Here is a 21,334-nt window from a genome sequence, read left to right as displayed (position 1 = left end):
AGTCAGGTTGCAGTTGAGCGTAGATCGCGCCACTGCGCTTCAGTCTGGCAACAGAGCAAGACTCCGTCTCAAAAACAAAAAGATTAATATTGATTAGTCAATATTGATTAATATTGATTAATTAATTGTGACAAATGTACGATGCCTATGTAAATATTAACAATGACAGAACAAGGTATGGGGAGTATGAGAATTGTGTGTACCATCTTCTTAATTTATCTGTCAATCTAAAATAAAGAGCTTATTTTAAAAATTATCAGCCTGGGCTGGGTGCGGTGGCTCACACCTGTAATCCCAGCACTTTGGGAGGCCGAGGCAGGCGGATCACTTGAGATCAGGGGTTCAAGACCAGCCTGGCCAACATGGCGAAACCCCATCTCTACTACAAATACTAAAATTAGCTCAGCATAGTGGCGCACACCTGTAATCCCAGCTATTTGGGAGGCTGAGGATGGAGAATCACTTGAACCCAGGAGGCAGAGGCTGCAGCGAGCCGAGATCCAGCCACTGCACTCCATCTTGGGTGATGAGTGAGGCTGTCTCAAAAAAACAATATTTACTTCAGACTTGTTCACCATATGGAGGTTGTTTCTCAATTCAAATTAAAAAAAAAACCCAAAAAACTAGTACCCTTAACAAATGCTTTCTTAGCTAGGAGTGGTGGCTTATGCCTGTAATCAAGCCCTGTGGGAGGCTAAGGTGGGTGGATCACCTGAGGTCAACAGTTTGAGCCCAGCCTAGCCAACATGGTGAAACCCCGTCTCCACTAAAAATACAAAAATTAGCTGGGCATGGTGGCGTAAACCTGTAATCTCAGCTACTTGAGAGGCTGAGGCAGGAGAATTGCTTGAACCCGGGAGGCAGAGGTTGCCGTGAGCCAAGACTGTGCCACTGCACTCTAGCCTGGTCAACAGAGTGAGAGTTCGTCTAAAAAAAACAAAACAACAACAACAAAAAAAACAAACAGAAAACAGGGCTGGGAGCACTGGCGCCTGTAATTCCAGCACTTTGGGACGCTGAGGAGGGCAGATCACGAGGTCAGGAATTCCAGACCATCCTGGCCAACATGGCAAAACCCCTGTCTCTACTAAAAATACAAAAATTAGCTGGGCATGGTGGCCGGCGCCTGTAATCCCAGCTACTGGATAGGCTGAGTGGGGAGAATCGCTGGAACCCAAGGGTGGGAGGTTGCAGTGAGCCAAGATCATGCCATTGCACTCCAGCCTGGGTGACAAGAGCAAGTCTCAGTCTCAAAAAACAGACAAACAAAAAAACCCAAAACCAACCAAACAAAAAAAACCCACAAATGCTTTCTTTTTCTTTTTTCTTTTTTTTGAGATGTAGTCTTTCTCTGTCTCCTAGGCTGGAGTGCAGTGGCGTGATCTCAGCTCACTGTAAGCTCCGCCTCCCGGGTTCATGCCACTTTCCTGCCTCAGCCTCCGGAGTAGCTGGGACTACAGGCGCCCACCACCGCGCCTGGCTAATTTTTTGTATTTTTAGTAGAGACGGGGTTTCACGATGTTAGCCAGGATGGTGTCCATCTCCTGACCTCATGATCTGCCTGCCTCGGCCTCCCAAAGTGGTGGGATTACAGGTGTGAGCCACTGCGCCCGGCCTAACCCTGAACAATTACTTGGGATAACTCACTATTTTTTTTTGAAACCGAGTCTCGTTCTGTTGCCCAGGCTGGAGTGCAGTGGCCGGATCTCAGCTCACTGCAAGCTCTGCCTGCCGGGTTTACGCCATTCTCCTGCCTCAGCCTCCCGAGTAGCTGGGACTACAGACGCCCGCCACCTCGCCCGGCTAGTTTTTTGTATTTTTTAGTAGAGACGGGGTTTCACCGTGTTAGCCAGGATAGTCTCCATCTCCTAACCTCGTGATCCACCCGTCTCGGCCTCCCAAAGTGCTGGGATTACAGGCTTGAGCCACCGTGCCCGGCCTGGATAACTCACTATTTAGATAATTCACTCTTTGGATGCTGTATGATTAGGGTCAACAGCTTTATTTTATCCCACATCAGCTAACTGAGGCAACACCTAAGGTCAAGATAAGAGAATTGTCATAGGTGCTGGACTTTTCTCTCCCCAGGAACATCATCATCACTTCACTTTCTTCAGCTCCACCCACATGTTCTTCTTCCTCCTTCTCTAACACCTACTGAGAAATTGAGGAGGCGACTGTCTTCTGGGTCAGTAATATGCTGTTCCAGAGCAAGGTTCTATTTTTGTTTGCTAAACTTTGGAACGCATTCTTAGATACTCCTCCTTTCCATGCAGCTAGACTTACTAGGGGTTAAACAGAAATCCCTTTTTATATTGGGTCAAAGATCCCCTGAGGGTAGAGTGGGAAAGAGGAAGTCATAAATACCCTGGCAACAATAGTGTTCAAGGTCAGGACATTTTTTTTTTCCTTATATTTTTCAGGAAGCAAAAACAGGACAATTTTTGACAATGCGGTTTGATGGCTTAGTCTTCCGAACTCTCCAGTAGATCTTAGAATTCGGTATACATAGTAATTCAGTCCTTGAATATTAAAAAGCCTTTAGTTAGAGTACAATCTGATAAATCCAAAGCTGAACCATGAGTCAGAATTTTTTTTTTCTAGCACCATGGGAAAGAAAAAATAATAATTAAAAAAAGCCAGGTGCGGTGGCTCAAGCGTGTACACCATTTCGCGAAGCCGAGGCGGGCGGATCACGAGGTCAGGCATTGGAAACCAGCCTGGCCAACATGGCAAAAACCCATCTCTACTAAAAATACAAAAATTAGCCGGGTGTGGTGGCAGGCACCAGTAGTCCCAGCTACTTGGGACGCTGAGGCAGGAGAATCACTTGAATCCAGGAGAGGGAAGTTGCTGTGAGCCAAGATTGTGCCATGGCACTCCAGCCTGGACAATAGGAGCAAAACTTCATCTCAAAAAAAAAAAAAAAAAAAAAGAAAAAAGTTATTGTACTGAAAGAGATCAAATGAAAGAAACTAAAAGGCAGAAATGAAGTCCACAGGCAAACAGCCTGGGCGGCACCCTGACAGCCCGGGTGGCGCCCTGAGCCTAGTTAAAGATCGACCCCAGACCTAACCGATTAGGTTATCTATAGACTCCAGACTCTGAAAGGACAAACGTTGTGAAAGTCTCTGTCCTGCTCTGTTCTGTTCTAATTACCGGTGTCTGCCATATATCTTAGTCCTGGGCCCAGTACAAACACGTTCCTCTATTTGTTCCAAACTTCCTGAGCCCAACACAAACACATCCCCCCAAACATCCTAGAAACACCACCTAGAGAGCCCCTGATAAGGTCACAACCGTTTGTAGTTTTATTAAATGCACGGGAACAAATAGAAACTGTTAATTGTATAACTTAGAATATTAACCAATTACCAGTTGTAATGCTGCAACCAAAAGAATTCCTTTGTACCTCTGTAACCTTACATAACCTTACATATCCTGTATGCATCGGGCTATAAAAAGCGGCCACATGCATCATTTGGGGCCCTCTTGTATGTTGTAGAACGGAGGGACCAAGTTCGAACTTGCATTAAAGATCCTTGCCGCTTGGCTTTGACTCTGGACTCTGGTGGTCTTCTTCGGGGAAGAAACGGTCTGGGCATAACAGTACCTGTGCAATTTTCTGAATGTCAATGTTTTAGTTATTGGAAATGATTCATTAATTTGATAAATTGGTAATTTTTTTTTTCATGCTGCCAAGCACTGTAGTTGTTATGCCCAGACCGTTTATTCCCCGAAGAAGACCACCAGAGTCCAGAGTCAAAGCCAAGTGGCAAGGATCTTTAATGCAAGTTCGAACTTGGTCCCTCCGTTCTACAACATACAAGAGGGCCCTGAACAATGCGTGCACTTGCTTTTTATAGCTCGAGGTAAACAGGACTTGTCAGGTTACAGAGGAACAAGGCATTTCTCTAGGTTACAGCATTACAATTGGTTTACATTTTAAGTTATACTTTTAGCAGCCTTCTTATTGGTTCCTGCGCTTTTACAAACGGTTGTAACCTTATCGGAGCTTCTCCAGGTGTTGTTTTTCTTCTAAAGTTGAGATATATGGAGGAATGTGTTTGTGTCGGGCCCAGGAAGTGAAGTGGAGGCATATGGGGGGATGTGATGTGTTGGGCTCAAGGCTGTGATGTATGGAGGAATGTGTTTGTGTTGGGCCCAGGAAGTGGAGGCATATGGGGGGATGTGATGTGTCGGGCTCAAGGCTGTGATATATGGAGGAATGTGTTCTTTCATAGTTTGAGCAGTGCTTCTCTAATTTAGTATATGCAAAAATCAGAGATTCTTTCAAGCTCTACATCATGGGGCAGGAAAAAAGAAAAGTAAACATACAAACAAATAAAAATCAGAGATTCGTAAAGGACAGATTTCTGGGCCCACCTACAGAGATCTCATTCCATAGGTCTCAGTGATGCCTAGCCCAATAAGAGATGCTCATCGTGGAAAAAGGAGTTGGTGGTGTCTCACATATTTTTCTGTTAGTTGAATCTTTTATTCAGCTTCAAAATTTCTTCTCATGGTAAGGTCATTAATGAAACAGCCATGAGCAAGTTAATTAAACTAGATGATAGATACATATGTTAAGATTTATTATATTGTTCACTATGTAAGTGTGAAATTTTTCTTTTCTTTCTTTCTTTTTTTTTTAAGATGGAGTCTTGCTCTGTCGCCCAGGCTGGAGTGCAGTGGTGCAATCTCAGCTCACTGCAACCCCCGCCTCCCAGATTCAAGCAATTGTCTGCATCAGCCTCCCAAACTGCTGGGAGTATAGGCCTGAGCTACCTCCCCCAGCATTTTTTTTTTTTTTCCATTCTCACAGGGTGGAGTGCAGTGGCGCGATTTCGCTCACTGCAACCTCCACCTCCCAGGTTCAAGGGATTCTCCTTCCTCAGCCTCCTGAGTAGCTGGGAATACAGGCGTGCGCCACCACGCCTGGACGGCCCATTTTTTTTTTTTTTTTTTTTTTTGAGACAAGGTCAGGCTGTCACTGAAGCTGGAGTGCAGTCAAGCAACCAGGGCTCACTGAAGCCTTGACCTTCTGGGCTCAAAGGATCTTCCCACCTCAGCCTCTCAAGTAGGTGGGACCACAGGCATGTGCCGCCTAGCCCAGCTAATGATTTTTTTTTTTTTTTTTTTGAGGCAGTGTTTTTCTTTGTTGCCCAGGCTGGCCTCAAATGCCTGGGCTCAAAGCAGTCGTCTTGCTTTAGTATCCCAAAGTGCGGGGACTACTGGCGTGAAGCACCACAGCTAGCTAAAATTTTTCATAATAAAATGGTTCTTTTAGGGGAAAAAGTATGCTTGTGTTTTTATAGGTATAATAGGCAAAATAAGTGAAGAATATGCCATATAATTCCATTTGTTATTTCTAAACTAAGTAGTTTCAGTAGCTGTGGTGTTCATCTTTCCATCATTGGTAATTGGAGAGTAACTCTACCTCCCAGAGGAAGGGTGACTGTTGTAAATTAAAGACTCATTGTTCAAGGCTCATTGAATTGTCAGTGTAGGGGACCTGAGGCAAAGAGCATTGTTGTTTTCAAGAGTTATTTTGCATATCACATTGATGTGCAGTTCAATATTTAAATGTAAGGAAATGACTCCTACCCTCGATTTGTTTACAAACCTTAGTTCTCATTTATGCCCCTTCCTTCATCAACAAACAATGATTTTCTACTTTTTGCCTGATTCTCTCTAGAAGAGTAGTTCTTAGTATTCAGAGTATTCAATAGCATTCAGAAAAATCACCTGGTTTCAATGGTAGGCTGTCATGAAAAAATAAAAATCACAGGGAGAACTTTATTTATTCATTTTATTTTATTTTATTTTGAGGTGGAGTCTCACTCTGTAGCCCGAACTGGAGTGCAGTGGCCAGATCTCAGCTCACTGCAAGCTCCGCCTCACAGGGAGAACTTTAAAACACAGATTCCTGGTCCCTATCACCAAAGATTCCTATTCAGTGGTGAAGCCCATCAATCAGCATCTCGAACAAGCTCCCAGGTGGTGCTGAGGATGCTGGTGAATGAACCATACATACTCTTCCAGGGTTGCAGACAAGGCAATAAATAAAACAGGCAAAAAATGAAAATAATTGCCCTCACAGAGCTTATATTCCAGTGATAGTAGGGAGATAAATCAGATAGGTAGGTAGATAGATGGGTAGGTACATAGATAGATACATAGACAGAATGTATATTACTTACCTGTGTCACCTGGCCAAAGGGTAGGTTCATACTTGGCATGTATGTCAACCCAAGCTGCACTTGACCTTTTCTAATCATCTCCAAGGCTACCTATTGCCCTATCCAAATCCTATCACTTGAGTTATTCAAAAAGTCTCCCAACTGTCATCTCTGTTGGCACCCATGCCCTCCTATAATCTAGTCCCAATGTATCGGTTAGAATGATTTTTTGTTGTTGTTTTTTAAAGATGGTCGTATCAAGATACTCCTTAGATCAAAATCTTCCTTTGGCTTTTTCTCATTCAGCCACAAGTCAAACTGCTGAATCACAGAATCCTTCCTCTAGCCCTGTACTTTATACTCTGTCTTTGTCTCCTTGGGTTCTCCTATAGCACCATTAAGTTGGTCCCTCAATGATCCAGGAAGAAGGCAGGAAATCTCCAGAATCAGGGCTTTTGCCACCAATGTTTTCTCTCTGGTTCTTCCTCCAGAAATCTACCTAGCTTTAATATGACCTCCTTAATGAAGTGTCCCCCTCCCTATCCTCCACTTGATTCTTCATTATAGCACTTAGGAAAGGTCAACTGCAGCTTGGGTTGGCACACATGCCAAATGGGAACCTACCCTTTTGGCAAGAGATACAGGTCATCTCCACCCCAGCAGTCCTGTGATACAAGCCGTAATAAAAGAAATAAAGAAATGCATGTTTTTAAAAAGCATAATCATTTTTTGACACTCCGCTGGTTCACCAAACCCTTTTGTTCATGTGATGATCAAAAACTCACTCAACAGTGGAAAACAGAAGCATATGAAAGAAATAAAATTACAAGAAAGATGCCATTGAATTCTAGATATATTTTGAAGGCATAGTTGACAAAGATGACTTTAAGATTTTGGACTGGCCGGGCACAGTGGCTCATGCCTGTAATCCTAGCACTTTGGGAGGCCGAGGCTAGTGGATCACAAGGGCAAGAGATCGAGACCATCCTGGCCAACATGGTGAAACCCGTCTCTACTAAAAGTACAAAAATTAGCTGGGTGTGGTGACGCATGCCTGTAGTCCCAGATGCTCTGGAGGCTGAGGCAGGAGAATCGCTTGAACCCGGGAGGTGGAGGTTGCAGTGAGCCGAGATAGTAGGAGAAATACCAGGAGAGGCCAGACGTGGTGGCTCACACTTATAATCACAGCACTTTGGGAGGTCGAGGCGGGTGGATCACGAGGTCAGGAGTTTGAGACCAGCTTCGCCAAGATAGTGAAACCCCATGTCTACTAAAAATACAAAAAAATTAGCCGGGCGTGGTTGTGGGCACCTGTAATTCCAGCTACTCAGGAGGCTGAGGCAGGAGAATCGCTTGGACCTGGGAGGTGGAGGTTGCAGTGAGCTGAGATCGTGCCACTGTACTCTAGCCTGGGCTTAGAGCAAGACTCTGTCTCAAAAAAAAAAAAAAAAAAGAAAAGAAAAGAAAAGAAAAGAAATACCAGGAGAATATAGACTAATTAGAAAAGACTTAATTTAAAGCGTACAGTCTTTTTCTACCTGTGGTCACCTATTACTTCTCAGGTCTCTGGACTCTAATTTCCAATGACCAATTTGACATCTCCATCTCCATATAAACCAACATGATCAAATATATACACACACAAGTATCAGGCCCTGGGCTAGATATAATTAAGATGGCTACAATATGGACAAGACAGTGCCTCATGCATATTAATGTTACAGGAAAAGGATCCCAATCCAGACCCCAAGACGGGGTTCTTGGATCTAGCGCAAGAAAGAATTCAGGGGAAGTCTGCAAGGCAAAGTGAAAGCAACTTAAGAAAATAAAGCAAAATTAAGAAAGTAAAGGAATAAAAGAAAGGTTACTCCATAGACAGAGCAGCTCAGAGCGTTGCTGGTTGTCTTTTTTTTTTTTTTTTTTTTTTAAGACTGAGTTTTGCTCTTGTTGCCTAGGCTGGGGTGCAATGGTGTGATCTCAGCTCACTCCAACCTCTGCCTCCCCAGTTAAAGCGACACTCCTGCCTCAGCCTCCCGAGTAGCTGGGATTATAGGTATGCACCACCACACCCGGCTAATTTTGTATTTTTAGTAGAGATGGGTTTCTCCATGTTGGTCAGGCTGGTCTCGAACTCCTGACCTCAGGTGATACACCTCGGCCTCCCAAAGTGCTGGGATTATAGGCGTGAGCTACCGTGCCTGACCTGGTTTCCCCCCACCTTTTTTAAATTTTATTTTTGAGACGGAGTTTCGCTCTTGTTGCCCAGGCTGGAGTGCAGGGGCGTGATTTCTGCTCACTGCAACCTCTGCCTCCCAGGTTCAAGTGATTCTCCTGCTTCAGCCTCCTGATGGGATTACAGGTGTGCGCCACCACGCCCAGCTAATTTTTGTAGTTTTGGTAGAGACAGGGTTCCATCATATTGGTCAGGCTGGTCTCGAACTCCTGACCTCAGATGATCCACCCGCCTTGACCTCCCAAAGTGCTGGGATTACAGGCATGAGTCTGGTTGCTTGGTCCCCCTTTTTTATGGTTATTACTTGATGATACGCTAAACAAGGGGTGGATTATTCATGCCTCCCCTTTTCAGACCATATAGGATAACTTCCTTAGGTTGACTTGGCATTCCTAAACTGTCGTGGCACTGATGGAAGTGTAGTAATGAGGATGAACAGAGGTTACTCTCTCTGCCATTTTGGTTTTGGTAGGTTTTGGCTGGCTCCTTTATTGCAACCTGTTTTATCAGCAAGGTCTTTATGATCTGTATTTTGTGCTGACCTCCTGTCTCATCCTGTGATTTAGAATGCCTTCACCATCTAGGAATGCAGCCCAGTAGGTTTCAGCCTCATTTTCCCCAGCTCCTATTTAAGATGGAGTCGTTCTGGTTCACAAGACTCTGATAGTAATCTGCTCACTAAGTGTTAGTTGCGGTGTTCTCTCCCACAACTCCCTCCTGTTGCACCCCTGCCTTTGAGTCCTGCTAAACAATAGTATTGGAATCCATCATTTTCTCTGGTGCCTTTACCCAAAAGGTTAATTTTGTGGAATTCCCTTCTCTCCACATTTTTCCTTCTCAGATCACTGAAGATTGTCCAGTCTTCCCTGCCCATCCCTCCCCCACCCCAACCTCTATTATTTGTACTCTCTTAGCATCCAGTGCACTTTTTTCAGTACTTATCACACAAGATTATAATTGTCTTTTTGGTCTATTTTGATCTACTCTGCTAAATTGCTGGCTCATTTTAACACATCCTTACGCCAGCCTGTTCCAACAAATCTGAAGTCAGACAGCTTCCTAAACCTCAACTGTATTCAAATGGCTTTCCTTGGCAAAGAACGTAGTAAGTCGGCCTTCCAGCCACAAGCCCCTTCCCTTTGGTCTTTCACTCCCTAGACTCTTACCTTAGACACAATGGGAAACGGAGAGGGGGATGGGGGAATTCAGCTCAGACTTTTATGCAAAGTCCCCCTTCAGCAAAGAACAAAGCTTCTGGTACCTGCCCTTTGGAGAGCTGTGGGCAAGCTCAGCCTTGGTGAGTCTTGATGGCCTTGACAGCCCCCACTTACCAAACTGTGCTAATTAAGAAAGACAGGAGGGCACGTTTTTCCCTTTTTTAAATAAATCACCCTATTTCTAATGAGACATGGACTGCCTGCCTGAAGCATGATCTACCTAGTTCCACTTACCTGCTCCCCGATGACCCTGTTCTGACTCTTCTCCAGAATGGAGGTCTGAGAAGAAAAAAGATGACGCCACATTTCATCTCCTTGCTTCTCACCCAGCAATACTTTTACTCTCAACAGTTGGAGTCTTTGCATGACAAAAGTCAGCTTGTGTGGGAGCAAAGTCAACTGCTCCGGGTACAGACCTTAGGGGCAGAGTGCAGAGGAGAATGAGTCAGAGTTGTGTCTTCAAAAATTACATAATTGAGACTTGCTAAGAGTTTAGTTTTCTGGGTGGGAGATTGGAAAAGAGAAAGAAATCTTAGGTTTCTTTTTCTTTTCTCTCTCTCTTTTTTTTTTTTTTTTGAGACAGGGTCTCACTCTGTCATCCGGACTGGAGTGCAGTGGCACGATCTTGGCTGACTGCAACCTCCGCCTCCTGGGTTCAAGCAATTCTCCTGCCTCAGCCTCCTGAGTAGCTGGGATTACAGGCACCCACCACTACAGTCCAGTTAATTTTTTTGTGTGTTTTATTAGAAATGAGGTTGCACCATGTTGGCCAGGCTGATCTTGAACTCCTGACCTCAGGTGATTCACCTACCTCGGCCTCCCAAAGTGCTGATATTACAGGCGTGAACCTCCGTACCTGGCCAGGTTTCTTGAATGTTGGGTTTGGGAATAGAAAGGACAATGGAAAACTTTAGACTTTTTTTTTTTGAGACAGAGTCTCACTCTGTCACCCAGGCTGGAGTGCAGTGTCATAATCTCAGCTCACTGCAACCTTTACTTCCTGGCTTCAAGTGGTTCTCCTGCCTCAGCCTCCTGAGTAGCTGGGACTACAGGTGAATGCCACCATGCTCGACTAATTTTTTGTATTTTTAGTACAGACGGGGTTTCACCATGTTAGCCAGGATGATCTCCATCTCCTGACCTAATGATCCGCCCACATTGGCCTTTCAAAGTTCTGGGAATACAGGCGTGAGCCCCCGCACCCGGCCACTTTAGACTATTTATGACCGTAAATGTTAGTGCTGGAACCCAACTCTAAAAACTTTATTCCTTTGGAAAACACACCTCCCTCCCACCTCAAAAAAAATCCCCCAAACACACTAGATGGGCACGAGGTAATATTGAAAGACATGACAATATCATCATTCCTGATTTAAAAGTTGGAAACGTGGTGAACCTAGAAGTATTTATTGCTGGGTTTGTCTTCAGGTTCTGTTGTCGAGTTTTCTAGTGCCCGACCTAGTCTGGGTTACTCCACAGCTACTTTTGCATTACAATGGCCTTGGTGAGACTGGTAGACGGGATTAACTGAGAATTCACAAGGGTGGGGGGTGTGCCCCCAGGAGGCTAAGGGTGGGTCTAAGGGTGATAGAGCTTTCTTTATAAATCTAGAGACTCCAGGCTTTTAACATTTTGCTGGACTGAGCTGGTTGCCTCCTGTTGCTGTGAAGGCGACTCACTTCCTCCCAACTTCTTGATACTTTCACTCCTGGAGGTCATATTTCTCTAAGATCTTCCAGAAAAATGTCTTAAAGCCATCTTAGCCTTTTTTCCAGTCCACCTCTTAAATTTTTCCTACTCTTCTCCAATAATGACATGAGTGTGAATCCAGCTTGTCCATAAAACCTGCCTTGCTCCGAAGCATCCGACTGTAAAGACTGGTCACCTACACCTGTGGTTTGTGGGTCTGAAGAAAAGCATCCATCCTTGCAAATGTCTTCTGCTGAGATGCCTCACACAGAGACTGGTAAGAAAGAAATTTATCCTTGAAAGGCCAAGTTCCTTAAGAGAAAAGGGAAGTAGAGAGGGTTAAGAGATCATTTCCCTCTTGAACAATACCCTGTTACTATAAGCAAGTGTTCATATCAACTAATCCTCTGGAAAAAAAACCCATTTCAATTGTAACTTAGTGGCACCTGCCCTTTTAACTGTGTCTCAGGTCTCAGGAGTGTGCACTGAGTTGAAGGACACAGAATTTGGCAGTTGAACAGTGTGTAGTAAATTTGAGAACCTATGGGCTTAGGCATGGTGGAAACAAAGTTAAATGAAGGTGATGTGTACACCTTCACATAGCACTGGACACACAGCTATAGAAGATGTTACCGCTAATTAACCAGAAGACCTAACATCATAGCTCAGGGACGAGCATGATGTTTTTGTTTTGCCAAAAATGGTATGGCAGATCACGACGAGATTTCTGTAATTAATATATAATTTGTGTAATTCTTTCTATGTCACTAACGGCTGGCTCTTCTCCATTCTCTGGGTACTTGTGGATGTTACTGGGCAGCTCTGAGTTTGGGAGCACCTCCCATGTTTACTTCTCCTAAGACCTGGGAAGTGTTGACCCAACTTTACAGTAAAGATAATTCCAGAAAGTTTAATCTACTGACAGTCAAACGGAACATAGCTAGAAGTCCAGTTTGCCTCCAAAACCTGTGCTAGTACTCAGGCTTCTGACTGGTAGCTGCAAGGGGTGGGGGATACTTGGGATACTCATTAAGCCGCTACCACTTTTTTGAAAATCAATTTTTCGGTAGTTTTCAAAAACTTAAGAATGAACCAACTTTACCAAGAAGGCCATTGGTAACCCTGACACTGTAAAATAGCTTAAAAAGTGCAGTTACATTATGACTACTGTTGCAAAGAGTAGGTTGTGGAGAAGGAATAAGTAAACATGATTGCTATATTTGAGCCTTAGATTTGAATGTCACCCTGCTTTTCTCTTTTTTAGAATCAGGGACTTGCTCTGCCACCCAGGCTGGAGTGCAATGGTGTGATCATGGATCACTGCAGCCTCAACCCTGGAGTCAGTGATCCTCTTGCCTCAGCCTACCAAGTACTAGGAAGAGAGGCGTGCTTCACTGTGCCCAGCTAATTTAAAAATTCTTTTTGTAGAGATGGGGTCTCACTTGGTAGCCCAAGCTGGCCTCGAACTCCTGACCTCAAGCACTCCTCCAGCTGGGATTAGAGCTATTGAGCCACTGGACCAGGCTATTCACTCAGTTTTTCTAAACTTCGTGTTAATGTTCTTGCCTTTATAATTTCAAATGTTAAAAATACAGTGCTGGGTTTGGGAATGAGCATATTTTCTTTAGCACACTTCAAGTGTCAGTTTGGATAGCTAGCTACTATTTAATATTTCCCCCAATTCTAATCAATAGTTGAAGACTTCCTTTGCTTTTCAGGTCTACTTGCAAGAAGCAGGAGACTGTGAATTTTTGCTGTTTTAGAGCTTGTTCATTTGTTCTGTGACTGCAGGGTAGAATTGAGAGTTGAACACTGGGGTCACCGCAGACCAAATAAATATTTAGGTGACAACTGAAACTAGGTAGTATAGAAAATTAATTTCCAGTTACAAAATCAGTATATGCCAGGCCCTGTGCTAGACCATTTTAACTGGTTACCTCATTTTAATAAATGAAGGAATAATTTTGGAGATGAGGTCAGAGAGCTAGTAAAGGAAAATCCTGGATTGAAAGAGAAGCCTTTCAAAATTCACATATCCTGCTGGTTCTAGCATTGAGAGCTGGGCAGTGAGTTGCTGGCTTTAGTTTTTATTTTTTGAGACAACAGTCTCATTCTGTTGCCCAGGCTGGAGTGCAGTGGTGCAACATTGGCTCACTGCAATCCCCGCCTCCACGGTTCAAGTGATTCTCCTGCCTCAGCCTTCCTAGTAGCTGGGATTACAGGCTCGTGCCACCACTCCTGGTTAATTTTTGTAATTTGTAGTAGAGCTGGGAGTTCACCATGTTGGCCACGCTGGTCTTGAACTCCTGACCTCAAGTGATCTGCCCGCCTCCACCTTCCAAAGTGCTGGGATTACAGGTGTGAGCCACCACGCCCAGCTGAGATGCTGGTTATATAGGATCCCCAGATTCATGTCATTTAAAAAATCACGTAGGTGGCAATGAAGATCATAAACAGAAAGTGATTTAAGGTGAGATGCAATAGGGGGGAATTGGTGGATCTCTATTCTGACTGATTAACAGCCAGTGTGTGGGCTTTTGAGCATCAGTTTAAGCAAAAAGTGGTATCCCTGCTTAGCAATGATATTGACCATGCCGTTACAGATCTCTCCCAACTCGGTCCACTATGTGCAAAATACCAATAAGACTTCTTGGATCAATATGGTAGAAAGTTTGCTGAAGTGTCCAGGGTTGGTTAAGAAGGTGCTTATCGGCAGGGCATGGTGGCTCACACTTGCAATCCTAGCACTTTGGGAGGCTGAGGTGAGCAGATTACCTGAGTTCAGGAGTTCAAGACCAGCCTGGGCAACACGGTGAAACCCCCCCGCCCACCCCATCTCAACTAAAATACAAAAAATTAGCCAGGCGTGGCAGTGTGCACGAATAGTCCCAGCTACTCAGGAGGCTGAGGCAAGAAAATTGCTTGAATCCCAGAGGCAGAGGTTCAGGGAGCTGAGATTGCACCACTGTATTCCAGTCTGAGCGACAGAGTGAGATTCCATCTCAAAAAAAAAAAAAAAAGATGCTTACCATGGGCTGGGTGCGGTGGCTCACGCCTGTAATCCCAGCACTTTGGGAGGCCTAGGTGGGCAGATCACGAGGTCAGGAGTTCAAGACCAGCCAGACCAACATAGTGAAACCATGTCTCTACTAAAAATACAAACAAATTAGCCAGATACAGTGGTGCAAGCCTGTAGTCCCAGCTACTCGGGAGGCCGAGGCAGGAGAATCGCTTGAACCCGGGAAGTGGAGGTTACAGCCAGCTGAGATTGTGCCACTACACTCCAGCTTGGGCAACAGAGTGAGACTTTGTCTCAAAAAAAAAAAAAAAAAAAAAGGTGCTATGGCCAGGTGCAGTGTATTATGCCTGTAATCCCTGCACTATGGGATGCCAAGGCGACTGGATCACTTGAGGTCAGGAGTTGAGGACCAGCCTGCCCAACATGGTGAAACCCTGTCTCTGCTACGAGAATCTCTCTCTCTGTTTTTTTTTTTTTTTGAGACAGAGTTTTGCTGTTGTTACCCAGGCTGGAGTGCAATGGCACGATCTCGGCTCACCGCAGCCTCCACCTCCCAGGTTCAAGCGATTCTCCTGCCTCAGCCTCCAGAGTAGCTGGGATTACAGGCATGTGTCACCACACCCGGCTAATTTGTATTTTTAGTAGATACGGGGTTTCTCCATGTTGGTCAGGCTGCTCTTGGACTCCTGACCTCAGGTGATCCACCTGCCTTGGCCTCCCAAAGTGCTGGAATGACAGGTGTGAGCCACCATGCCTGGCGAGAATCTCTTGAACCTGGGAAGGGGAGGTTGCAGTGAGCCAAGATCACCCCCACTGCACTCCAGCCTGGGCGTCAGAGCCAGACTTTGTCTCTAAATAAATAAATAATTAAATAAGAAGGTGCTTATTACCTAGATCTCGGGTTGTGGGAATTATCAAAGTACTTTGAAAACAATTTTTTTAACAGGATATTTTAATATTTGAAGAAAGTTTTAGAGGAGAGCATCCTTTTATTTGTTCCCAACAGTCTCTCCTCTTCCTTCCTCCACGGATCTGCTTATTCAGGACAGCCCTGATTCTTCCACCAGTCCCAAAGGCAAACAATCCACTTCTGCAGAGAATAGTGCCACAAAAAAGGAAGACAAGGTCCTGGTCGAGAAACAGAAGGCCAGAACTGTGTTCTCTTCTGCCCAGCTGTGTGTACTCAATGATAGATTTCAGAGACAGAAATACCTCAGCCTCCAGCAGATGCAAGAACTTTCCAACATCCTGAACCTTAGCTACAAACAGGTAGGCTTGTTTTGTCATTGCAATAAGGTGAACAAAAATTAGACTAATTTGCATGGCTAAGATCTCTGTGGATGCACACAGATATGTGTGGTATGTGTTAGCACACCCTCTCTTGCAAATAATTTAAAGTATGAAGATGATGTATGTTACAGCTTAACCCTTCGCCTTTCACCTTAATAGAGTTTTTATTTTATTTTATTTTATTTTGAGATGGAGTCTGGCTCTGTCATCCGGGCTGGATTGCTGTGGCACCATCTGGGCTCACTGCCTCAGCCTCCCAAGTAGCTGGGATTACATGGTCCTGCCACCACGCCCAGTTGATTTTTGTATTTTAGTAGAGACAGGGTTTCACCATGTTGGCCAGACTGGTCTCGAACTCCTAACCTGAGGTGATCCGCCTCCCTTGGCCTCCCAAAGTGCTTTGTTACAGGCATGAGCCACCATGCCTGACCTCAACAGTTTTTTAAAAAATGAGCAACGCCTCCCAATCCCAAACAATAGGAATATATCTTCATCACACCAATTTGTACTTTTATTTCTTATTCTTGAGGTTAGATTCTAAGCCCTAAAGATATCCAAACTAGTATTAGATCCAGTTATCTATAGCCAGAGACAGCTTCTATCAAGTTGTCCTTAGCAGCCAAGGTTATTAAAATGTCTTTTCTCAGGGAAGATCCAATAGGAAAAAAAAAAAGAAACCTCTCTGATTAGGCTCCAACCATACTCCACCCTCCATCAAATTGACTGGATAGGCATAATGGAACCCAGAACATGTGGTTTCCAAACAAGAAAACTTCTATCAGGGAGGGGAGGAGGGGAGAGGAAGGTTCAGCCAGTGCCCAGATTGAAATTGAGTAATATCAGATTGGGAAAGGGCAACTCGCAATTTGAAGGGGATTGTTGGAATGAACTGGTTCTAGAGTGAGCTGATCTTAAGAGGCCAAGAGGAGAAAGGAAAAACCGGGAAAGAAAGGATGAAAGAAAAATAGGAAGATGTAGAGCAGTGTGACCAAAAAAAAAAAAAAAAAAAAAAAAAAGAAATTGAGTAATATCAATTTCACTCATCTTCACACATCTTCAGGTTGCATGTTCGTGGAGTAGTTTAGGGATAAATCCACGGTTTGTGGAGTACCACAATACCTCGTCGTCTACTGTATTACATTAAGGCCTTCCCCAGCAGCTTCCAAGGCAGCCTCCAAGTCACTGGCAGGAGAATTTGGCTGGAACTGCAAGCAGAACTGCAGAGATTCCTCTCCACAGTTATACATAGGAAGGGACTGTTCCAGGCCTGATTTTTCCAGGACTGGGTGCACCAGGTCTGAGCGTTCCAGGAGTGGTTGCTCCAGGACTGGATGTTCTGGGTCTGGTTGCTCCAGGATGAATTGTTCCAGGTCTGGTTGCTCCACATCGGAAGGTTCTTCACCTCTTTCTTTCATTAAATATCTATTATGTGAATGTGATATAACTTAACCAGTTTCTTTTCTTGCACAGACCAATATTGTGAAAATCTTTCCAACATTCCCTTAATCAAAAAGAATTATGGACTGCGCATGGTGGTTCACACCTGTAATCCCAGCACTTAGGGAGGCCAAGGCAGGCAGATCACCTGAGGTCAGGAGTTCAAAACCAGCCTGGCCAACATGATGAAACCCCCGTCTCTACTAAAAATACAAAAAATTGCTGGGTGTGGTGGTGGCTGCCTGTAATCTCAACTACTCAGGAGGCTGAGGCAGGAGAATTGTTTGAACCCAGGAGGCAGAGGTTGCAGTGAGCCGAGATCTTGCCACTCCACTCTAGCCTGGGCAAAAGGGCAAGACTCCGTCTCAAAAAAAAAAAAAAAAAAAAAAAAAAGACGTAACTCCACTTTTCAGGTTAGGAGAATTCCTAACTTACACTGGTTCTCATTAAAATAAAAACTGTCTCTTCTTTTTCCTTTTTTTCTTTCTGCCAGCAGCCTCCAGTTTCTTTTGTTTTTAACCTTTTTTTTTTTTTTTTAATCGAAAATGGTTATTTCTCTTTTTTCTTCTTTTTTTTTAAGACAGTCTTTCTCTGTTGCCCAGGCTGGAATGCAGCTGTGCAATCTTGGCTCACTGCACCCTCCACCTCCCAGGTGCAAGTGATCCTTCCATCTCTGTGCCTAAGTAACTGGGACCACAGGCACACACCATTATTCCGGGCTAATTTTTTTTTGTTTTTTGAGACAGAGTCTGGCTTTGTCGCCCAGACTGGAGTGCAGCGGTGCGATCTCGGCTTACTGCAAGCTCCGCCTCCCGGGTTCAGGCCATTATCTTGCCTCAGCCTGCTGAGTAGCTGGGACTACAGGCGCCCGCCACCATGCCCGGCTAATTTTTTTTTTTTTTTTTTTTTGTATAGTTAGTAGAGACAGAGTTTCACTGTGTTAGCCAGGATGATCTCGATCTCCTGACCTCGTGATCCACCCACGTAGGCCTCCCAAAGTGCTGGGATTACAGGCGTGAGCCACCAAGTATGTCGGACTAATTTTTAAAATTTTTGTAGAGACCGGGTTTCACCATTTTGGTGAGGCTGGCCCGAACTCCTGGGCTTAAGCAACTCGCCCACCTTGGCTTCCCCAAGTGTTGGCATTACAGGTGTGAGACATGGCTCCTTGCCAGGAATAAAAGTTAGTAATATTCTTTGATTCAAGGAACATCTGTATTACTAATATTTTATAATTTCTGTCACTTTTTCCTGCAGGTGAAGGCCTGGTTCCAGAACTAGAGAATGAAATCTAAGAGGTGGCAGAAAAACAACTGGCCAAAGAATAGCAATGGTGTGACTCAGGTAACAGGAAACTTTATTCTGTTCTTTCCTTTCAGTGATCTTTCAATGTTGTCCATCCCTGAAACACACAACTGCAGTCACAGACAGTTTTGGTTGTCCTTGTACCCTTTCTGTCAATCCCTCCTTCTCTTTCAGAAGGCCTCAGCACCTGCCTACCCCAGCCTCTACTCTTCCTGCACCAGGGATGCCTGGTGAACCCGACTGGGAACCTTCTGACGTGGAGCAACCAGACCTGGAACAATTCATCCTGGAGCAACCAGACCCAGAACATCCAGTCCTGGAGCAACCACTCCTGGAACGCTCAGACCTGGTGCACCCAGTCCTGGAAAAATCAGGCCTGGAACAGTCCCTTCCTATGTATAACTGTGGAGAGGAATCTCTGCAGTTCTGCTTGCAGTTCCAGCCAAATTCTCCTGCCAGTGACTTGGAGGCTGCCTTGGAAGCTGCTGGGGAAGGCCTTAATGTAATACAGTAGACGACGAGGTATTGTGGTACTCCACAAACCGTGGATTTATCCCTAAACTACTCCACGAACATGCAACCTGAAGATGTGTGAAGATGAGTGAAATTGATATTACTCAATTTCAATCTGGGCACTGGCTGAACCTTCCTCTCCCCTCCTCCCCTCCCTGATAGAAGTTTTCTTGTTTGGAAACCACATGTTCTGGGTTCCATTATGCCTATCCAGTCAATTTGATGGAGGGTGGAGTATGGTTGGAGCCTAATCAGAGAGGTTTCTTTTTTTTTTTCCTATTGGATCTTCCCTGAGAAAAGACATTTTAATAACCTTGGCTGCTAAAGACAACTTGATACTAGCTGTCTCTGGCTCTAGATAACTAGATCTAATACTAGTTTGGGTACCTTTAGGGTTTAGAATCTAACCTCAAGATAAGGTAAAGAAAAAAGAATAAGAAATAAAAGTACAAATTGGTGTGATGAAAATATATTCCTATTGTTTGGAATTGGGAGGCTTTGCTTATTTTTTAAAAAACTCTACTGAGGCCAGGCGCGGTGGCTCATGCCTGTAATACCAGCTCTTTGGGAGGCCAAGGGAGGCAGATCACCTCAGGTTAGGAGTTCGAGACCAGTCTGGCCAACATGGTGAAACCCTGTCTCTACTAAAATACAAAGATTAGCTGGGCGTGGTGGCAGGACCATGTAATCCCAGCTACTCAGGAGGCTGAGCCCAGATGGTGCCACAGCAATCCAGCCTGGATGGCAGAGCCAGACTCCATGTCAAAATAAAATAAAATAAAATAAAATAAAAACCTTATTGAGGCGAAGGGTGAAGGGTTAAGCTGTAACATACTTCATTGATTTCCTCAGCCCTTTTTGGCTCTGTGTTACTATAGCCCCTATTTTGTTGATTATGCTAATATTTGTGGAAAGAGGTCTTGTGTTTGCTGCATTATGACATCAGTACTACTTTGGCTGGTTTAAGTACTAATGAATAAAACAACCATTTTTCCTTTAGTTGACTTTGGCCTGAATTCTCCTAGTGTTTCAATCAGTAAAAATACAGCTTAAACAAAAATCTTTGTTAAGTTTTTGGTTGGGGTAAGGGAGAAAATTAGCTGAGAAGACGGCTATCTTAGAAGTAAACAGAAAAAGCTGAACATGGAGGCCCATGGTAGTCCCAGCTACTTGGGAGGCAGGAATATCGCTTGAGTACTGGAGGGCTCACTCCAGCCTGGGCAGCAGTGAGTCCCCTGCCTCAAAAAATGGATAGAATTGAGTAAGTGGCTGGGCAAGGTGGCTCATGCCTATAATCCCAGCACTTTGGGAGGCTGAGCTGGGTGGATCACACGAGGTCAGGAGTTCGAGACCAGCCTGGCCAACATGGCGAAGCACCGCTCTACCAAAAATACAACAATTTGTTGCAGGAGATTGCAGTGAGCTGAGAATCTCAATCGCAACAGATTGAGATTCCTGACTTCGAGTGATCTGCCTGCCATGGCCTCCCAAAGTGCTGGGATTACAGGTGTGAGCCACTGCGCTCCACCTTTTTTGTTTTTTAAGATGGTGTGTCACTAACATTTTAATAAAATTATTGATTCTTACAAAGGACAGATAATGAAGCTCCAATAAATTTGAGGAAATACTAAATGGTAATTCAGAGCCTAGAAATTTTGGAAAAAAATATCTGGCTTCTCTTTGCTTCAGATTAAGTTCAGCTACAAAACATGGGAGTAGTTTATATTTCTATTATCCTGATGAGAAATCTGATGTGGCAGATACCACCCTCCACCTGCTGAAAGGATAATCTTTTTTTTTTTTAATTTAATTTAATTTAATTTAATTTAATTTTTTTGAGACGGAGTCTCGCTCTGTCGCCCAGGCTGGAGTGCAGTGGCCAGATCTCCGCTCACTGCAAGCTCTGCCTCCCGGGTTTACGCCATTCTCCTGCCTCAGCCTCCCGAGTAGCTGGGACTACAGGCGTCCGCCACCTCGCCTGGCTAGTTTTTTGTATTTTTAGTAGAGACGGGGTTTCACGGTGTTAGCCAGTATGGTCTCAATCTCCTGACCTTGTGATCCGCCCATCTCGGCCTCCCAAAGTGCTGGGATTACAGGCTTGAGCCACCGCGCCCGGCCTCAGTCAAAGATATTTTAGCACATACTGTGTAGATGTTAATGGGTGGTTTTGTAAATTATAACACTATTATATTTTCTGGGGTTTTTTTTGAGATGGAGTTTCACACTTTGTTGCCCAGTGTAATGGCGCAGTCTTGGCTCACTCCAACCTCTGCCTCCCCGGTTCAAGCGATTTTCCTGACTCAGCCTCTGGAAAGCTGGGATTATAGGCATGCGCCACCATGCCCGGATAACACTGTATTTTTAGTAGACACGGAGTTTCTCTGGATAATATTGTGTTTTTAGTAGACACAAAGTTTCTCCATGTTGGTCAAGCTGGTCTCAAACTCCT

The 21,334-nt window shown here is 44.5% G+C and overlaps 1 protein-coding gene and 1 pseudogene across 1 annotated transcript in view; one reads left to right on the top strand and one right to left on the bottom strand.

Moving 5' to 3' along the window:
• LOC104681671 (solute carrier family 2, facilitated glucose transporter member 3-like) overlaps nt 1–9,998 on the bottom strand; it is an 82,960-nt gene extending 72,962 nt beyond the window's left edge. Inside the window, exon 1 of the mRNA XM_010388018.2 lies at nt 9,867–9,998. Within this exon, the coding sequence (XP_010386320.2) occupies nt 9,867–9,998 (132 nt within the window). The remainder of the gene's footprint in view (nt 1–9,866) is intronic.
• A 1,449-nt stretch (nt 9,999–11,447) lies between these two features.
• Nucleotides 11,448–18,967, top strand: LOC115900035 (annotated as a pseudogene).
• Nucleotides 18,968–21,334: the final 2,367 nt, after the last annotated feature.

This window comes from Rhinopithecus roxellana, chromosome 10 (genome assembly GCF_007565055.1).
Source record: "Rhinopithecus roxellana isolate Shanxi Qingling chromosome 10, ASM756505v1, whole genome shotgun sequence".
NCBI lineage: Eukaryota > Metazoa > Chordata > Mammalia > Primates > Cercopithecidae > Rhinopithecus > Rhinopithecus roxellana.
This window is presented reverse-complemented; position numbering and strand designations above follow the sequence as displayed.